A 15,363-nucleotide genomic window follows, 5' to 3' on the forward strand; every position below is an offset into this window, starting at 1 on the left:
CCGTAACCTCATCTACAGCTTTAAGCGATAATGAGGAAGATGACGATTTAGGTGAAACGTATTCTACTGTAGACACTAATGCTGTTCCAACCATTTCTGAAATGACAAAAAAATGTCAGAAACTAGGAATTTTCTACAATCACGCCAAGTTCCTAATCATATCTGGGAGCCCTTTTGTGATCTTGAAAACTACATAAATAACATCTATTTTTGCAGCAGAAATGTACAAACAAAAATTATAGACTTTATGAAGTAGATTTGAAATTGAATTTTGTTTATCTTTTTGTGTTCTTTTTAGATACCTACTAACTTCTACTACTCTATGTAAAAATAACGAAATAAAATACACCACGTGTTTTTGTATTATTATTCGCTTATAGCGAACTCCGGATATAACGAACCAGTTTTAGTTCATTTTTCAAGTTCGTTATATCCGGACTCAACTGTATATTCATTTTTTGTGAGCGATTTCAAATGTTTAAGCTTTAAAGTTACACTAATCTCAATTTCTATTAAAAAACTACATCAGGGATAACAAAGCTTTCTAGGTGACTTTAGGGGTTTTCAAACAAGCCATAAACAGAGTTGAAACTGATGCGTTTTTCGGGCTTTTAAGCCCTGAAAGCCTAACTCTTACATAAAAAATGTAAAAAGTTTCTGCAAATTTAGATTCACAAACATTTCATTTCTGAGCTGCAGACTGTTGAAGTTGCACGCAATTTATTCAAAATCCTTTACTTGAACAATACAGAGATTTTGCAGCCTCCTCCTTTGCCGAATTTACTTTACAAATCTTTAGACGGCGAGTCTCTCTTAAACGTCGGACAATATTTCGAAAACTATCACAGATAATTATGACGAAGGTACATAAAAATGTAACACAAGCTGAAACCAATTGCAACACAAGCAACGGAAAGTAGTTGGAAACAGTTTGAAAATATTATAGAAAAAAGCAGCAAAGACAACCAGAAGCTGCCCCACAAAATGCTTAAAACATGTAGAAAATAAAAATCGTATGAAACAATATACATTAAAGGAATAAAATAACACATTGTCGGTATTTCCAAGAAGGAAAGGAAGCAGAAATTAAGCTTACAGAAAAGAATTATGTAAACGAAAATAGGGAACTGGAGAGAATATTCCTAGGACTGAAGATTTAAAAAAAAATGAGGCAAAATAGACTGCAATAACTATGGAGATAAATCACTGATAAGAACAGATATAAAAATGTATGGCAAATAATTGAGAATAAACTGAAAAAATTGGACTTCAATTCACTAAAACACTAGCAAAACGGATTTAGGCAGGGAAATTGTTTTGAACATTTCACATTTTCATTAAAATGAAAAAGCCAGCACGAGTCGATTTGTCCGGGACATGTGGACGGGCAATGGACAAAATGACTCTCGACTTTAATTGCAAATTAGCAATGGGAAAAATTGCAATCGATGTTAGTGTCCTTTCTGTAACTATAAAGGAAAAAGGCCAGAATACTGAGTGTTTGAGGTGATAAAGTAAAATTTATGATCAGGAAACATCAAGTTTTCGACCTCAATATAAGAATCATTCAGGAAATCAAAAGAATACGATAATATCCAAATTTTTAAGTCAATTTTGAAGGAAAAAAATTAAAAACACGAAGTACTATCAGTTTTCAAATTTTAACGCCATTAATTTTTCTAATGGGTTTCTCGGGTTTTTAGGCCGTCATTCGGTAGAATTTCTTCCTGACGTTTCGCAAGCACGAGTGGCTTGCATCTTCAGAAGTGGTTTGCTTGAACGCTTACACTGTTCAGATGTGATTCCTCGGGTGCATAAATTCGGACTGCGTTTAAAAAATCTTGAAAATATCCTGACAATGGCTCTAAAACAAAATGTTCGTCTTTAAAATAAAAATAAATCGTCTCACTCTCATCGTTACACTGTTCACTGTTAGAATAACACATTTTTCAGGATTTCCCGATTACTACTTTGCTACAAAGTTCAGCGACATCATTGGAGCTTCACATAAGCGTGGACAAGAGTTTTGGAGCGATGGAAGCGAACCCAATGCAGGCCTCAAAGAATTAGCGTCCAACGGCAGCACCAGAGCGCTGGAATCTGAATTAATGGGTATGTGCTAATACTCTTAACTAAAAATTGGGAAAAAAACAACGACATTTTTAGACAATTCGTCCAATTTGCGCACGATCATCAAGGCCCGAGGACTGGCATATCCAAATATTAGAGCATCGTCTTATGCAATTTTTCGAGTGGACAACGAAAATCATTTAGTGTCCATGGCCACGAAAATGATGCCTTCTCCAGACTGGATTGTCGGTAAGCAACACATCCCTCCCGAAAACCTATCTATTCATTTTTTTAACAGGAGTTTCAAGTTTCGAACTATGTCTATCGAATTGCTCCTGGAAACAGTATCGATCAGTGAATTTATATCCTCGAGATGTTGGAATTGATGACGCGTTAGACTACAACGGGAACGAACCTTCGAACGATCCAAACCCCATCGTCCGAGAAATAAGTTCGTCGGATCCCGCCGATCCAAAGTCGCCTTTCTACGATGAGTCTGGCGCAAAAATGAAACCCATCGCAATGCTGCACTTCAAATTGCAAAAAACATACAAAAAAGAGTGCGACCCTAATAGGTGAATTATATTTTGCCTTCAGCCGGCTGGTATTAACTTATGCGTTTACGAGAAGCAGACAACAGCCTGAACCCGAAGAACCGGAATCGGATAAAGAAAACCCAGAAGAATCTCAAGCTTCCGTCCATTTGGGGCATTCTAGGGATAACCGATGCGAAACTACTGGTTGGACCAAGTGGTCGTCCTGTAGTGTTCAATGTGGAAAAGGCCACGCCACTAGAAACATTAAATTCAAGCACAATCCTCCACCAGGCCATTGCGTGCAAGGTATAACCATTGAAGAAACCCAAGAATGTGAATCGCCGTGTGAGTCGGGCGAAGAGGAAATGGTAAGTGGGTTCCCTCCTAATTCGATGTACTTGAGTAAGCGTTATTTTAGCAAATATGCCCCAATTTAATATGGGGCCAATGGGGGGCCTGCAGCGCAAAATGTGGCAAGGGCACCAAAAGCAGGTACAGAATGCTGGCTCCAGATACAGAAGACCATGATCCGGATGAACGGTGCGTTAATAAGGAAGTGGTTGAATGTGAGGAGGATTGTTAAATAATATACAATAAAAAAAGTGTTTTTTTTATCTGCGCGGAACCCCATTTACAACACTTCAAAGCATTCTTTTGAACTAAGAAGGGCCACTATACATATACGCATATAGACAGATATGGAGTGGATAGGAATGTTCACTTTTTTCGAACCTGAACTGGTTGTTTTCCTCGCTTTTTTGCATGGAAAATATGTGCGCTTGGGCATTTCAGCAAATGGAGTTTTTGGGTGAATCTTTTGAGTTTTTCGCGCGGCCACAAGTGGACTAACGTATTGGCAGATGGACGAGTTTGGCAGCTTTATTTTTTTTTCGGGGCACCCTTTATAGGGTTTGGGTCAGTAATAAAGCAGAAATCGAGAGTTTCAAAATCCGCTTAAAATAAATTAAAACTTCCAATTGGCTCGAATCTGAAGGGTTTTGCGTGATTTTCAAGGACCTCGTTGAATCGTTGAAACCTTCCATCTCATGATAAAATCATGTAGAATTCTTAGGAACTAAGGTACTTTGGGGGCAACACATGGGAGCATTGTCAAAATTACCGTAATTACGGTCAGAAGCTACCGCTGATGAGTAGATTTATTGTTTCTTACCTGGCTTTTTATACACATGATAGTAAATATAATATTTGAAACTCAGTAATGAGACTATTCCGAAAACCACGGCTAGTCATGGAGGGGGCTCCGCTTTATCGTCATTGTTCTGGTCGCTGTCGTCGGTTTGCTTGGGCTCTTTTGGGGGCAATATTTGGAATTTTATGTCCGATCCTTTTTGTCGTTTTTGGACTATTCGCCCTTGATCAGTTACTGATTTTTGGATCGTTGCAAACACATTTTCCTGCAAATGACAAACAGGATTATTAAAATCTCAATCTGGAGAAGGATAGAGAAAAACTCCCAAAAACAAGCAAACCAGTTACCCGAAATGGTGCATTTTTGCAACTACTAAGAAAATTTATTGGTACACGAATTTTCTATGAGATGAGCACATTTTTAACTACGCCTATAAACATAGGTACTGATGTTCTTACTAAATACCCACTTTTCTACTTATTTTCCCCTGTATTGCTTAAATAATTTTAATGTGTACTACTTACAGATTTAGTGCTGTTCTCCGAGTTTCCGTTGATTACGATTCGAACCTCATACCGTCTGCTTATCCATTTCAATAACTTATTGATGTTCGTTTGCAAATCGTGCTCAGTAATATTCTGACTCATAATGAGCAACTTTTCCTTTTTAAATGCACCTTTTGCCTTTATTGCCTTTTTGGTCTCCCTTTGTTTTAAATCTTCATGATGATATTCAGCCCCTGTCATGAGACGGTATACCGGCCGGTCAGTTTTCGTATCGAGATCCAGTAGTTTTATCAGTTTAAGGTCTCGGCGCTTGGCTATTTTTTGAGCGTCTTCCAAAGTAGATATACTAATGTCAGCACCATTCAGGAGGGTTATTCTGGGAATTGGGGCCGTTTTTTTCTTTTTAGGGGCTTCAGTTGCGGATGGTTTGTCCGGCAAGGGCTCATTCGGGCTGATATAGGCACTGTTGCTAAAAAGGCAAGCTGCAGGCAAACTCCTAATGTTAATTTCTTGATGACTTGTTAAATAGCTTTGAGACAGAGCTCTAAGTTGAAGGCACGTCCTTCTGAACATTGTCGACACTGTTAAACACCACCCCACCAAGAAATCGCGAAAATCAAAAACGAATTAAAAATAACATTGAAAAATAAATGTCTTTGATAATTTGGTTAGTTTCTCCGGATTTCTTCACTATTGAGACACTTCGGAATTCAAATGTCAGCAGCGTGGCCAGATTGGCCCATTTACCGCAAATTGGGCCACTTTTCGGACCGAGTTGCTACGAAAGCATTTGGTCATGCGAGTTTTGGGTGCTATTTTTCAATTTCACCGTGATGTTTGGCGTTTTGAGACTGTCACTTTTTGTTGCCTATCTATGGACCAACTAGAAAATAAATGAAAGAAAAGAAGTGAGATTGACCGGTAATAAGCGTTTGACAAGTTGGCAACCTTGATGCTTACGGAAATCTGGCCACACTGGTGGCCAAAGCAAGAGGTTATTTATGTTTTTTGTATATAAACAATTAACTTTCTAGAAAGGAAATAACAACATAAATGTCTCTGGAAAAGGTGCAGGGAGAAGTCGAGGTGTTTAGATTGCCTGCAGATGCAGAAGAATTCGAATGGAACAACTGGAAATTTAAATACACGAAATCCCACATCTTGCATTCTCTTTGCACTTCTCCGGAAAAATGTAAAAATCAACCTGTAGATCAATGTTTGCTATGCCTGTAAGTTGCTCGTCAAGAATTGTGGCCTCAATTCTATCATCTCAAACTGTTTCAGCTACTCCAACGGCCTAGAATTGCCTCACTTACCGGAAATGGTATTTCCTAGAAATGTACTCACAGTAATTCATCCAAGTGGAGGCAAAATTGAATTCAACACCTTTGATGCTCTCAAAAAAGTTTGCAATGGCAAACCACACATTCAGGTTTCCTATTCTGAAGAATGGAAAGGATCAAGGCAGGTTGAATGAGATGGAATGGTTTATTCCGGCTTTCTTTCTTACAAAGATGATTTTTTTGCAACGTTTTGTTCACAGCTACTTCATTATATACTGCTTTAGATGTACAGAACAATCACCCACTTATTCATTAAGCTCCAAAAGCCGGATGTTGGAAAATAATGCAAATCTTTAAAAGGACGTAGCTACTTTTTCTCCTCCAGTATGACAAAATTTCTTGATCAACTTGTCCTTGTGCACATTTTCTTTGACGAAGGATCTGTGGTAGAAGCCTTTCTTCTTCATGTTTTTACAATTTACTATTACATTTTAATTTATTAATTTTTTGTAATTCCTAGACCGGCTGAGCATTTGGGAGAAAAATTAAAACCGTTTGATTGGACATTCAGCACAGATTATTGCGGAACCTTGAGCGCTAACGCCCACATTGAACCGACTGAGGAGATAATAGACATGGAAATGTTAAAGCAAAAAGAAAAGATCCTGTTCTACCATGAAATGATGCTCTATGAAGACGAGCTGCATGATAACGGAATATCATCATGCACCATTAAAATTGTAAGCAAATCAACGAGACAAATATTCCAAGTTTTATAGGACTCTTTTTATTTTTAGAGAGTAATGCCCAGTTCTTTTTTCATTCTGTTGCGATTTTTTCTGCGAGTAGACGGCGTAATGGTGAGGGTGAACGACACCAGGGTGTTTCATGATTTCACAAAAAATTTCATTATAAGAGAGTACACTAATAAAGAATGTGGAGTAAAGGAACTGAAGCTGCCCTTAACTCTATTCGGAGATCCCAACTCGTTATCGCCACACATGCCGCTTCGGACTTCTATTGTCGAAAAAATCACTTTTCCAGGAGAAACATAATGTAATATTGAATACATAGGTATATGTTGAAGGCTGCGCCCCATTATATTTTGTAGCTCAAGCAAATAAATAAGAAAGCTAGTTTAAATATCATTTTTTATTGAACTTAGGCTATGAATTCATAAGGAATAGGAGCCAATTGAATCGCGCCGTTGGTTCCACTCACAACATGAGCCAACTTGGGTTGTGCCGGTTGGCGCTTCAAGTTAACAGCGACGCCAGTTGCTTTGGCTTCTTGTCGAAGCTTTTTGCAATTTTGCACCCTCTGCAAGAAATCCTCGCGACATTTGGAGTGCTGGACGTGCTCTACGCGCACATTTATTCTTTTTGGTAGGATTTTGCCTCGCACCCTATAAAACATTGTCGTTAATAACAAATAACACCAAAACATCAATCAATTTTTAAGAAGTACTGTATACACCTACAAAGTCATATTTCGAATACGAAATGAAATATTCATATTAGTTGGAAATACTTGCCTCTTGTTTACGATGACTCCCAAAGCGTGAGCAGTAACGTTGAAAACACGGCCGGTCTTGCCATGGTAAGCCTTGTAGGGCATACCCTTCTGCACAGCCCCATTTCCTTTGATGTCCACGATGTCCCCAATTTTGTACACCTTCATGTACGTGGAAAGAGGGATCACTCCACGTTTCCCGAATTTTCGGGAAAACAAGTCCCTGGTTCCTCTCCTGTACCCCTTGGAGTTAGTCATTTTTCTATAACACAAAATGCATGGGATTATTGACGAGCTTGATAGTTTTTAGGTTAAATACCACATGTTTGTAAGTTACGAAGTAAATTAGGGGTAATTTGGGATATTTTCATATGTAAAGTGCGTCCAGTGGTCAGTTAAGCATTTTGCAACGCAATTAATTGGATTTAACGGCAAGAAACATAGAAAAAATGAATATTTTGCGTACCTGCTCTCGAACCGACGATTTCAAGAATTGAAAGAAAATGGCCGCGACTGTCGTCTTCCTTACTTGAAGTTTGGCGTCTTTTCGATTTTTTTTCAGGATTGCCAAATTTCTCTCTTGGTTTTCTGGAAACATGTATTTTTTCCGGTATTTGTCCGGCAAAATCAACGGAAAAATATGTGTTTTGTTGTTATAGAAATGGATAGAAAAGATAAATTTTGCTTTTCCATCCATTTATTTATTTAATAAATAGACGGGTTTTTTCCCTACTAAATATTTACTAAATCTAATTATTCAATAATTTGCATTATGACAGTATAATTAATAAATTACGCCACCCACAGAAAACAGGAAAAATGTTGCTGTCACATTTGACAATTTTGGCGGTTCGCTAGTTCAATGTGAAAACGAAATACATATTTGTCAACAGGTTAGCTCCCGTTGGTTTTATTTCTAAATTTTAATAATAATACTTTTTGTTGCTTTCGTTATAAACGTTCGCAAGGCTCGAGCTAATCGCTGAATTTTCATAAATCATGGTAAAAGTGAATTACAAAGTTGGTGACAAGGTGTTCGCCAAAGTCAAGGGCCACCCGCCATGGCCTGCAAAAGTAAGCATTCTATTACTAAAAATATAAATAATCACGTGTTTATGTACTTGCACATTGGGACACTAAAACACTCCCATCAATCTGGAAATTTTCTGGCAACTGGAAAGTTTCACATTTTGCTCAAAAAACTTCTAAAATATCTCAGATATAAATCTTCCAAATAGCCGGGACACTATTATGAGTGAATATACTGGAACTCTGTTATCTGGAAAGCTGCTTATATGTCCAATGGTATATTGCGCTTCAATTAGTTTTCTAGTCCAATAAATCGCTTAAAAAAGCGACTAAAACTAAGAGCTCTTTTACACGATTATACAGTAAAGTAGTAGCCGGATTCTCATAAGTAGCAAGTCCAGAAACGCCCATAGAATCGGCCCCGGAAGTCCTAAAATTGCCAGAGCGACTGGAACTCACGGCTGATCGAAATTTAGTTGCCTAAACTGATTGTGAGAAGTATCCCTGTGTGTATGGTTTCATAAAAAGTCCTGTGTAAACCCTTTAGGCAAAAACGAATTGAAGAACTATGTATTTTTCATTTTCTAACATGATCTAATAATAAAAAAATGCGATTTAATGGTATCCTTTGTTACTTGCTTACAGATTCTGAACGATACTGGAAAGAAGAAGTTTAATGTAATGTTTTATGGAACAAAAGAAACGTAAGCAAACGTACCTACTGCTCCGGTAAAAAAAATGTACACTAGTTCATTTCAGGGGCGCAATTAAGCCCGAAGATCTGAGCTACTACCTCAAATACAAAGAAAGTTATCTGCAGAAGTATCTTAAAAGAAGAGTGGGGTATGAAGATGCTGTGAAGGAAATTGAGGCGGCTATTAGAAAGGATGGAGGCGATGGAAACCCCGACGCAAATGGGGATTCTTCCGTTCCAGAGATTGACGTATGTTTTATTTCGATTTCAACCAGGCTGGATGGATACAAGTTGCATTTTTTCAGACATCTGACACATCTAGTGTCTCAAGTCTTCCTGATAAAAAGAACCCTAAAAGGAAGGCGTTTAGTGCATCATTTGAAGACAAGGCACTAAAGCGAACGTATGCCAGAAGAACTGTTGGTGCTGAGTCAAGAGGTAGGAATATGATAGTTCTTGCTCAATGGTTCTCAGGATGAATGCGGTGTTTCTATTGGTTTTTGACCTGAATCGAACACATCAGTAAACAATTTACCGTTAGTTTTGCGATTTTATTGCAGATACCTCCGAAGAGCCAGCCCCTAAAAGACCAACAAGGAAATCTAGCATTTCAAGTGTGTAGATTAGTATAATCCTAGACTATAGTGTGTCATTAATACTTTGAGCTTTAGGTGTTAAAAGTAATGAGGACGCGCCGTCAAAATCCAAGGAGCCTGTTGAAGTTTTACAGGCATCTGAGAAGTCCATTGCAGAAGGTATACCGTTGAGAATAACAATCAGCAAATGTAAATCTTGACAATGTTCGATAGAAGTGATTACAGAAATGGTCGAAGTGGTTGAAAAAACAAACCGGGACGAACCAAATTTGCCAGTGAAGGAGAAATCGGATGACAAAGGCTCTACTCCAACTAAAGAAGAACCTGCGAAACAAGAGCAAAAAGCTCAAACTGCGGATACCATCACGGTTTCCTCTGACGAAGACTTAGCAGCACCGGAAGTAGCCATAGAGTAAGTTCAATAGGTATAAATATAAAAAATACTTTCGTTCTTGAAAGTGCTCCTGGCAGTTTCATTAATACTGATTAATGATCAGTATTAATGAAATTAACTATATAATGTACTTGCAAATACCCACAGGGCTCCTGCCCTGTGGGTAAAAATTTGGGTACATTATATAGTTAGTTAGGCACAACACTAATCAATAACGATTGGAAAGTTAATGTAATGCATTGGTTTTTAGTGCTCCTCGCTTTAGGGCCCTTAATATAAATTGTACCATCATTTGAAGTGCGAGGGAAGGAAACCGAGAGCTTAGTGAATTTTACATATTTTACTAGCTGTGTTAAAATAAAATCGTTTACTATTTACTTCGTTTATTTTTAACTAACTATTTGTTAGTGGTTGATGTCATTAAAAGGGCACTTTTATTAACAAGCCAACATGTTAAGGTTTAATGTTGGCGTAATAAATGCCCGAAATAATACGATGAAAAGTGCCGACAAGCTTACGTTTTGCCATATGGGCTTGTGCGATTTTTTCATACAAATCGAGCCACTATTTTCAGATCGAAATTGGAGTTGCTTGATTGATGATTTTTTTCACAGAAAACCTTCTGAAACGCTGAGCGACGAGGGAACTGAAATTGGCGACGATATTGCAGTAGCTAAACGAGTACCCAGCAATGACAAGCAATCCCAGAAAAAACTCCCGAATAACATCGATTTAGTGACTGAACAAACGTTGAAAAATAATATATCATATGTGAGTAGTCGCACTTTTATACAGGCAATAGTTGTGGCAATTTCTTGTTTTTATTTTAGGCGGAACATGTCAAGGCAAACCCCGATTTGTATAAGAGTAAGCTTAGTATTAATTTGGAAATCATTTTGTTGCTGATTTTAATGTTTTTTTAGACAGACCTGTTGAGCCGCGGAAAGTTAGCAAAGATCAAATGCTACCAGTTAAACTACCGTCCGGGAAATTCTGTGGGGTAACGCTGCATGACGAGTGGCCTTTGACCCATGATAACGAATACGAGCGAGCTATGTATGACTATGAGGTATAAGACATGCGTTGATTTTAGTGAAAGTAGTTTGAATTTTTGCTCATTTCTCACTGAAAACAAACAGAAAATCTCGTCCCTGCAGCCAATTGAATTTGCTTCAGGTTGCTAAACTTACACTGAACGTGAAAAACTTACTTGTTTCCGGACAAAAAACCACTGATCAAGTAGATGTAGCAATTGTTCCTGATATCCAAATGACCACCGAACAAATCAATAACAGTTCGTACCTCAATGATATCGAAGCAAAGAGAGAGAAATTGGAGATGCTCAAAAAAGAGGCAGTGTTAGTAACGTGGGATTCGAAAATTAAAAATAATCTCGGTATTTATAATTTATTCCAAATTAAAATCAAATCCTGGGTTCTTCAGTCATTTATTGTCTATTTATCAATTAAAAAGACGTTTCGGTGTTTTCCACCATCATCAGTTTCAATGTGTAGCGTTGTTGCTACTTTACGCCTTGGCATGTATTTGGAGTATTAATTTTGTCCATTTTGCACATAAAGCGAATTACTGTTTATATTATAAATACAATAAATGACTGAAGAACCCAGGATTTGATTTTAATTTGGAATTGAAACACAGTCAGGAAAGTACGTACAATTTATAATTTATCCAAGTCCAATTCGATTTTTACATGATTGTGTTCTTATTTCATTTTTAGGTTTAGACAAAGCTTTCCCCGAAAAAGCTTTGTCAGCTTTGGGAGAATTTAGGACTTTCGAGCGAGATGTGGAGACGCTGATGTTTAAGAAACATCCGCATGTTTTAGACACAATCCGCAGGTAAAATGCTCAGCGCGATTATTATCTAGAGATTTTTATAAACTAATGTAAAACTGCTATTTCAGATTGCGTAAGTATGTAGGTAATACAAAAGAATGGGCAATGAGCGTAGAGGAAAGCAACACATTTGCGCGAAAAGCTGAGAAGATTCGCAATGAAGCCGAGAAAATTTATAATAAAGTTAAAGTAAGACGTTTGGAACATTTTCCTTTATGCAGCTGCAATGACTTGTTTCTGATTTGCAGAATCTCTTTAAAATCAAGGAAGAAAAGGGCAACTTTTGGGACCGTTTCATGGAAGAAGTCGCAGATTTTCGGACCAAATGTAAAGATCTAACAGAAAATGAAATTCTCTTGTTGTGCTCCGAACCTGGTAAGGCAAATTATCATCTCGGTGTGTGATTTTACATTATTTTGCCTTTTTTTAGAGTCCAGGCAAGCTTTTGTCGATAAATTGGAAAACTCCGCTGATACAGATGTAAGTAACTATTCAGAAATATGCACTATGCTGTGTTACTAAATCAATTTCTGTTTCAGGGATCAAACACGGCCAAATCCAAGCCACTGCAATCCAGTTCTGTAGCGGGAAAATCAGATAAAAATTGATTATTTATAAGTTTCCCAGGAATGGAACGCACATCATTGGTACCGATTTCTAACAGTTAGTTAGTTAGTTGCAATCGTTCTCATTTTTTTTCTCGTTTCAATATGTTTCTTTAAGTAAACCATTGTTGGAAAAGTAGGTGGTTTTTTAAGTGTGAAAACTACTATTTACGTGTTGAATATTATGTGTGTTAGATTGGTCTTCTAATATCTACATTTCATCAATAATTCGGTTCCCGTATTCAATAAAGAGCTCTGAAATTCATACCGGTGTTCATCATTCCAAAGGAGGCTTACTAGTGGGTGCTAAAAACACATCTGCTATCTATTGTATGAATCAGTCAACTGTTTGAAGAACGACAAATAGTTTTTAAAAACGGTTTGCTATTCTTCAAATATTTAATTGGCGCAGTCGGTAGGTTCTGCTAGAGGTTGCTGACTGGTTGTATCGTGCTATGCGATTGCGTAAATTACGGAAATTGTGTCGTTTTGAGCAGAGTGTCTGGAGTGGCTTATCAACAATCAGAAAACCCATTCGTTGAGGAACTGCCACCAACCTCTACAAAAAAATTGGGAAAAGGGTTCGTTTTTTCAAATTGTTTGAAGCCTCTTAGCGAGGTTGCCAATTGTTCTTAAAATTTATTTTTGAAGATTTTTTTAATTTACTTTATTCGTGCAACTAAAAAACCAAAATGCTTGAATGCAATTATTTGATTAAACAGTTTTTTTTATGAATGCTATCAAAGAGGTCAACACTTGGACAGATGACAGACCCGTTGAAGGGAGAGGTTATTTGTATGTTTAGTTTTGGCTTTACGCTGGCTTTATAATTTTCAAAAGTATGAAGGGGACAGTTTAATTTATTTCAACAATATGGGGTGTCTGGTATGCAAAAGAACAGGGTGCAAGACTTTTTCCCTAAACTTGTGTTGTGGTGATAGTTCAAGAACGATAAGGGAGTACTTTATCGAGTTTGTGGGAGACTCAGTAAGCGAACAATTTTACAATTATTAACCATTTTCCTTAGTGCGTCTATAATAGAATTGCCTAAACTGGCTCGCGTCGTTAGGCACTTGCTTTATTTCAGCCTCGGCGGGCTCCTATAGTATTTGAGGTTATTAACTGCTACACTCAGCATCTGTATGCCCTCTATTTCTCTTATCTACAGTCATTGTTCAAGTAAATGCTGCATATAATAAGTGCACGTTTGCATTTGATATGCAAATTTATGATTGGAAACGACACTAATCATATTTCCCTGATGATGCCAAATGCAATGTTTGATATTGAAAGTGCCCAGTTGTTTACATTTATTACATGCATAAATCCAATCCAAAGTCCTGCTGTTCTGTGGAATGGAATCAATTTCCTGCTTGAATCAAGGGCACTTAATGATTAGTTCCTGCTAAGCATCGAATCAAGGAGGTGTTGGAAATACGGGCGGGAAACTTGAGGGAAATGTTTGGTCATATAGTGAAAGAAGTTTGCAATAATCACTAAGACAAAGCCGGGGAATAGATCTAGAACGACGGGTTTCTGAACGACTAGAACAAAAAAAATATTTAGCAATTTCTGTTTAAGTGCTTGAGTGTGAACCTTTTCTACTGCTCAACTCGTTACGAGATGGTGGCTTTGCAATGGAAATTTTCCTGCTTTTTTCGACACAAATATTTATACATTTTCGAAAAGCTTGCTAATCCTCGGAAGTTTTGGTAAAGACGTTAACGATCCCTAACACCTTTCACATTTCAAGATACTAAAATAACTAACAGACGAAATTTAACAAGAAGCAGAACAACTTAATGCTATAGTTTGTTTGAATACGCTTTACATTTTGAAATACAAGCAAAGTCCTTTCTTCATTCTTGAAAGTGTGTTAGCACTTGCGTTGGCCCAAAAAAACTCAGTATCACTCACACTGAAAATTAGTGAAACTAAGCATTATAATATTATTGATCCGCTAAACCTTAAGTTCTTCGTATGGAAACATGCGATTAAAATAAGTAAATATTAGATTGCAGGGTACTTAGATGACACTAAAGGTGTTTGTAAAATTTGTCAACACATGCTTACTGAAACGGTCAAACTTAAACTTGAAATGATACGGGCGATTGGACTAACAGCTGATCTGAAATATGTTCCCAAGCTAGGTAAATTGCTAACATTTTTGTAATCCGCCTTAATTTAACATGTTGTTTTGTAATAATTACTTTAGGGAAGTATTGGGCCTTCTGCAGCAAGTATGAGAATTACAACACGGTCGAATTCAACTACAATACASCTGAACCAAGATCTAGGGATCCAACTCCCATTATGTCGGCTACCCGTACCAAAATGTATAATGCCCCTGTCGAACAGATATCCGCAACCAGAGAGGGCTTGAAGACTGACCTGAGAAACGACTGTGAGTATCATATAATGTCTTAGTCCATATTATTTGAATTTAAAYAACAAAGTATATAGTATACAGTAAAGTCCGCTTATAATAAACCCGGTTATAGTGAAATTTCGGTTAGAACAAACTTTTTTCCTTTAATTGAAACGTCGTCCATAAAGACCAACGTATTTTTTTACTGGTTATAACGAACTTCCGGATGCAACGATCACTTTTTATGTCAGTTGTATATTAACTTTCCGTTTATAACGAACTTCCACGCTCAGCAACACGAATCGTGCGGAGTTGTTTATATTAGTGAGAGCGAGAGACAGGCAGTGACTTGTTATTTTTGTCGCGTTATGTAAATCGTTTTAGAATGGAAAAACAAAAACGCAAAGCTTTTTCACTAAATGAAAAGTACGAGATTATTAACAAAATAAAAAGTGGAGTAAAGCAGAGTGACATTTGTAAGGAATTAGCACTTGGAAAGTCTATTGTTGCAACAATATGGAAAAACAGAGAAAACATTTTATCAGCGTATGACAAAACAAATGTTAGATGTAGGAAGTTAAAATTATCTGCACATGAAAAGATTCACAAGGGACTTATTAAGTGGTTTACTCAAAAAAAACAAGAAAACGTTCCCATAAGTGGCAGTGTTGCAAGAAAATGCTAGTGAAATGGGGAGTAAAATCAAAAACAAAGAGTTTGCTTGTTCTAAAAGTTGGGAAGAGCGTTTCAAGAAGAGGCATAAT

General features: G+C 37.2%; 6 protein-coding genes across 12 annotated transcripts in view; 4 read left to right on the top strand and 2 right to left on the bottom strand.

Annotated features, from left to right (window-relative positions):
* The window catches only part of LOC109538399 (spondin-1), a 6,193-nt gene extending 2,973 nt beyond the window's left edge, over positions 1–3,220 (top strand). For 3 of the 4 annotated variants that reach the window (XM_019905615.2, XM_019905616.2, XM_019905614.2), the window contains exons 5-9: positions 1,954–2,112; positions 2,167–2,319; positions 2,369–2,645; positions 2,701–2,974; positions 3,025–3,220. In XM_019905615.2, the coding sequence (XP_019761174.2) occupies positions 1,954–2,112; positions 2,167–2,319; positions 2,369–2,645; positions 2,701–2,974; positions 3,025–3,189 (1,028 nt within the window). In that variant the 3' untranslated portion in view covers positions 3,190–3,220. The remainder of the gene's footprint in view (positions 1–1,953; positions 2,113–2,166; positions 2,320–2,368; positions 2,646–2,700; positions 2,975–3,024) is intronic. The other variant, XM_019905618.2, reaches the window with a different exon arrangement.
* A 511-nt stretch (positions 3,221–3,731) lies between these two features.
* Positions 3,732–5,101, bottom strand: LOC109538400 (translation initiation factor IF-3, mitochondrial). Its single transcript, XM_019905621.2, has 2 exons — positions 4,281–5,101; positions 3,732–4,021 (listed from the first exon to the last, which is right to left on the bottom strand). Exons 1-2 carry the CDS (start codon positions 4,833–4,835, stop codon positions 3,854–3,856), a joined length of 723 nt encoding a protein of 240 aa, XP_019761180.2. The 5' UTR covers positions 4,836–5,101; the 3' UTR covers positions 3,732–3,853.
* Positions 5,102–5,199: 98 nt separating this feature from the next.
* Positions 5,200–6,688, top strand: LOC109538401 (TIP41-like protein). The gene is made up of 4 exons (XM_048669980.1): positions 5,200–5,491; positions 5,547–5,726; positions 6,066–6,285; positions 6,343–6,688. The coding sequence occupies exons 1-4, from the start codon at positions 5,316–5,318 to the stop codon at positions 6,598–6,600; spliced, it is 834 nt and encodes a 277-aa protein (XP_048525937.1). The 5' UTR covers positions 5,200–5,315; the 3' UTR covers positions 6,601–6,688.
* Positions 6,683–7,625, bottom strand: LOC109538403 (60S ribosomal protein L21). The gene is made up of 3 exons (XM_019905623.2): positions 7,524–7,625; positions 7,080–7,319; positions 6,683–6,950 (listed from the first exon to the last, which is right to left on the bottom strand). Exons 2-3 carry the CDS (start codon positions 7,313–7,315, stop codon positions 6,707–6,709), a joined length of 480 nt encoding a protein of 159 aa, XP_019761182.1. The 5' UTR covers positions 7,316–7,319; positions 7,524–7,625; the 3' UTR covers positions 6,683–6,706.
* A 243-nt stretch (positions 7,626–7,868) lies between these two features.
* On the top strand, positions 7,869–12,496 carry LOC109538404 (hepatoma-derived growth factor-related protein 2). 2 transcript variants are annotated; one of them, XM_048669944.1, is made up of 16 exons: positions 7,869–8,131; positions 8,732–8,790; positions 8,846–9,029; positions 9,086–9,218; positions 9,341–9,394; positions 9,452–9,535; positions 9,602–9,788; positions 10,385–10,541; positions 10,601–10,637; positions 10,694–10,839; positions 10,947–11,166; positions 11,509–11,629; positions 11,695–11,815; positions 11,875–12,001; positions 12,057–12,106; positions 12,166–12,496. In XM_048669944.1, the coding sequence occupies exons 1-16, from the start codon at positions 8,057–8,059 to the stop codon at positions 12,232–12,234; spliced, it is 1,824 nt and encodes a 607-aa protein (XP_048525901.1). In that variant the 5' UTR covers positions 7,869–8,056; the 3' UTR covers positions 12,235–12,496. The 2 variants fall into 2 exon arrangements, with proteins under 2 accessions (XP_048525901.1, XP_048525898.1); XM_048669941.1 differs by having other exon boundaries at positions 7,870–8,131; positions 9,590–9,788.
* A 474-nt stretch (positions 12,497–12,970) lies between these two features.
* The window catches only part of LOC109538393 (zinc finger and SCAN domain-containing protein 12), a 7,104-nt gene continuing 4,711 nt past the window's right edge, over positions 12,971–15,363 (top strand). For 2 of the 3 annotated variants that reach the window (XM_048669954.1, XM_048669951.1), the window contains exons 1-3: positions 12,982–13,218; positions 14,246–14,381; positions 14,447–14,635. In XM_048669954.1, coding sequence (XP_048525911.1) covers positions 13,105–13,218; positions 14,246–14,381; positions 14,447–14,635 — 439 coding nt within the window. In that variant the 5' untranslated portion in view covers positions 12,982–13,104. Of the gene's footprint in view, positions 13,219–14,245; positions 14,382–14,446; positions 14,636–15,363 lie in introns of all 3 variants that reach the window. The other variant, XM_048669948.1, reaches the window with a different exon arrangement.

Source organism: Dendroctonus ponderosae, unplaced genomic scaffold (assembly GCF_020466585.1).
Source record: "Dendroctonus ponderosae isolate FM_Combo_2020 unplaced genomic scaffold, Dpon_F_20191213v2 Dpon_F_20191213_1, whole genome shotgun sequence".
Taxonomy (NCBI): domain Eukaryota; kingdom Metazoa; phylum Arthropoda; class Insecta; order Coleoptera; family Curculionidae; genus Dendroctonus; species Dendroctonus ponderosae.

Excerpts from the sequence above, each read along its gene's own strand:
- LOC109538400 (XM_019905621.2), bottom strand. The coding sequence starts at position 4,835 with ATGTTCAGAAGGACGTGCCTTCAACTTAGAGCTCTGTCTCAAAGCTAT. Across the intron at positions 4,022-4,280 it reads CGGAGAACAGCACTAAATCT|GAAAATGTGTTTGCAACGAT; the intron begins GTAAGTAGTACA and ends TGTCATTTGCAG.
- LOC109538404 (XM_048669941.1), top strand. The coding sequence starts at position 8,057 with ATGGTAAAAGTGAATTACAAAGTTGGTGACAAGGTGTTCGCCAAAGTC. Across the intron at positions 9,219-9,340 it reads TGTTGGTGCTGAGTCAAGAG|ATACCTCCGAAGAGCCAGCC; the intron begins GTAGGAATATGA and ends ATTTTATTGCAG. Across the intron at positions 9,536-9,589 it reads TGAGAAGTCCATTGCAGAAG|AAGTGATTACAGAAATGGTC; the intron begins GTATACCGTTGA and ends AATGTTCGATAG.
- LOC109538403 (XM_019905623.2), bottom strand. The coding sequence starts at position 7,315 with ATGACTAACTCCAAGGGGTACAGGAGAGGAACCAGGGACTTGTTTTCC. Across the intron at positions 6,951-7,079 it reads GGAGTCATCGTAAACAAGAG|GGTGCGAGGCAAAATCCTAC; the intron begins GCAAGTATTTCC and ends AATGTTTTATAG.
- LOC109538401 (XM_048669980.1), top strand. The coding sequence starts at position 5,316 with ATGTCTCTGGAAAAGGTGCAGGGAGAAGTCGAGGTGTTTAGATTGCCT. Across the intron at positions 5,492-5,546 it reads GATCAATGTTTGCTATGCCT|CTACTCCAACGGCCTAGAAT; the intron begins GTAAGTTGCTCG and ends AAACTGTTTCAG. Across the intron at positions 6,286-6,342 it reads CATCATGCACCATTAAAATT|AGAGTAATGCCCAGTTCTTT; the intron begins GTAAGCAAATCA and ends TTTTATTTTTAG.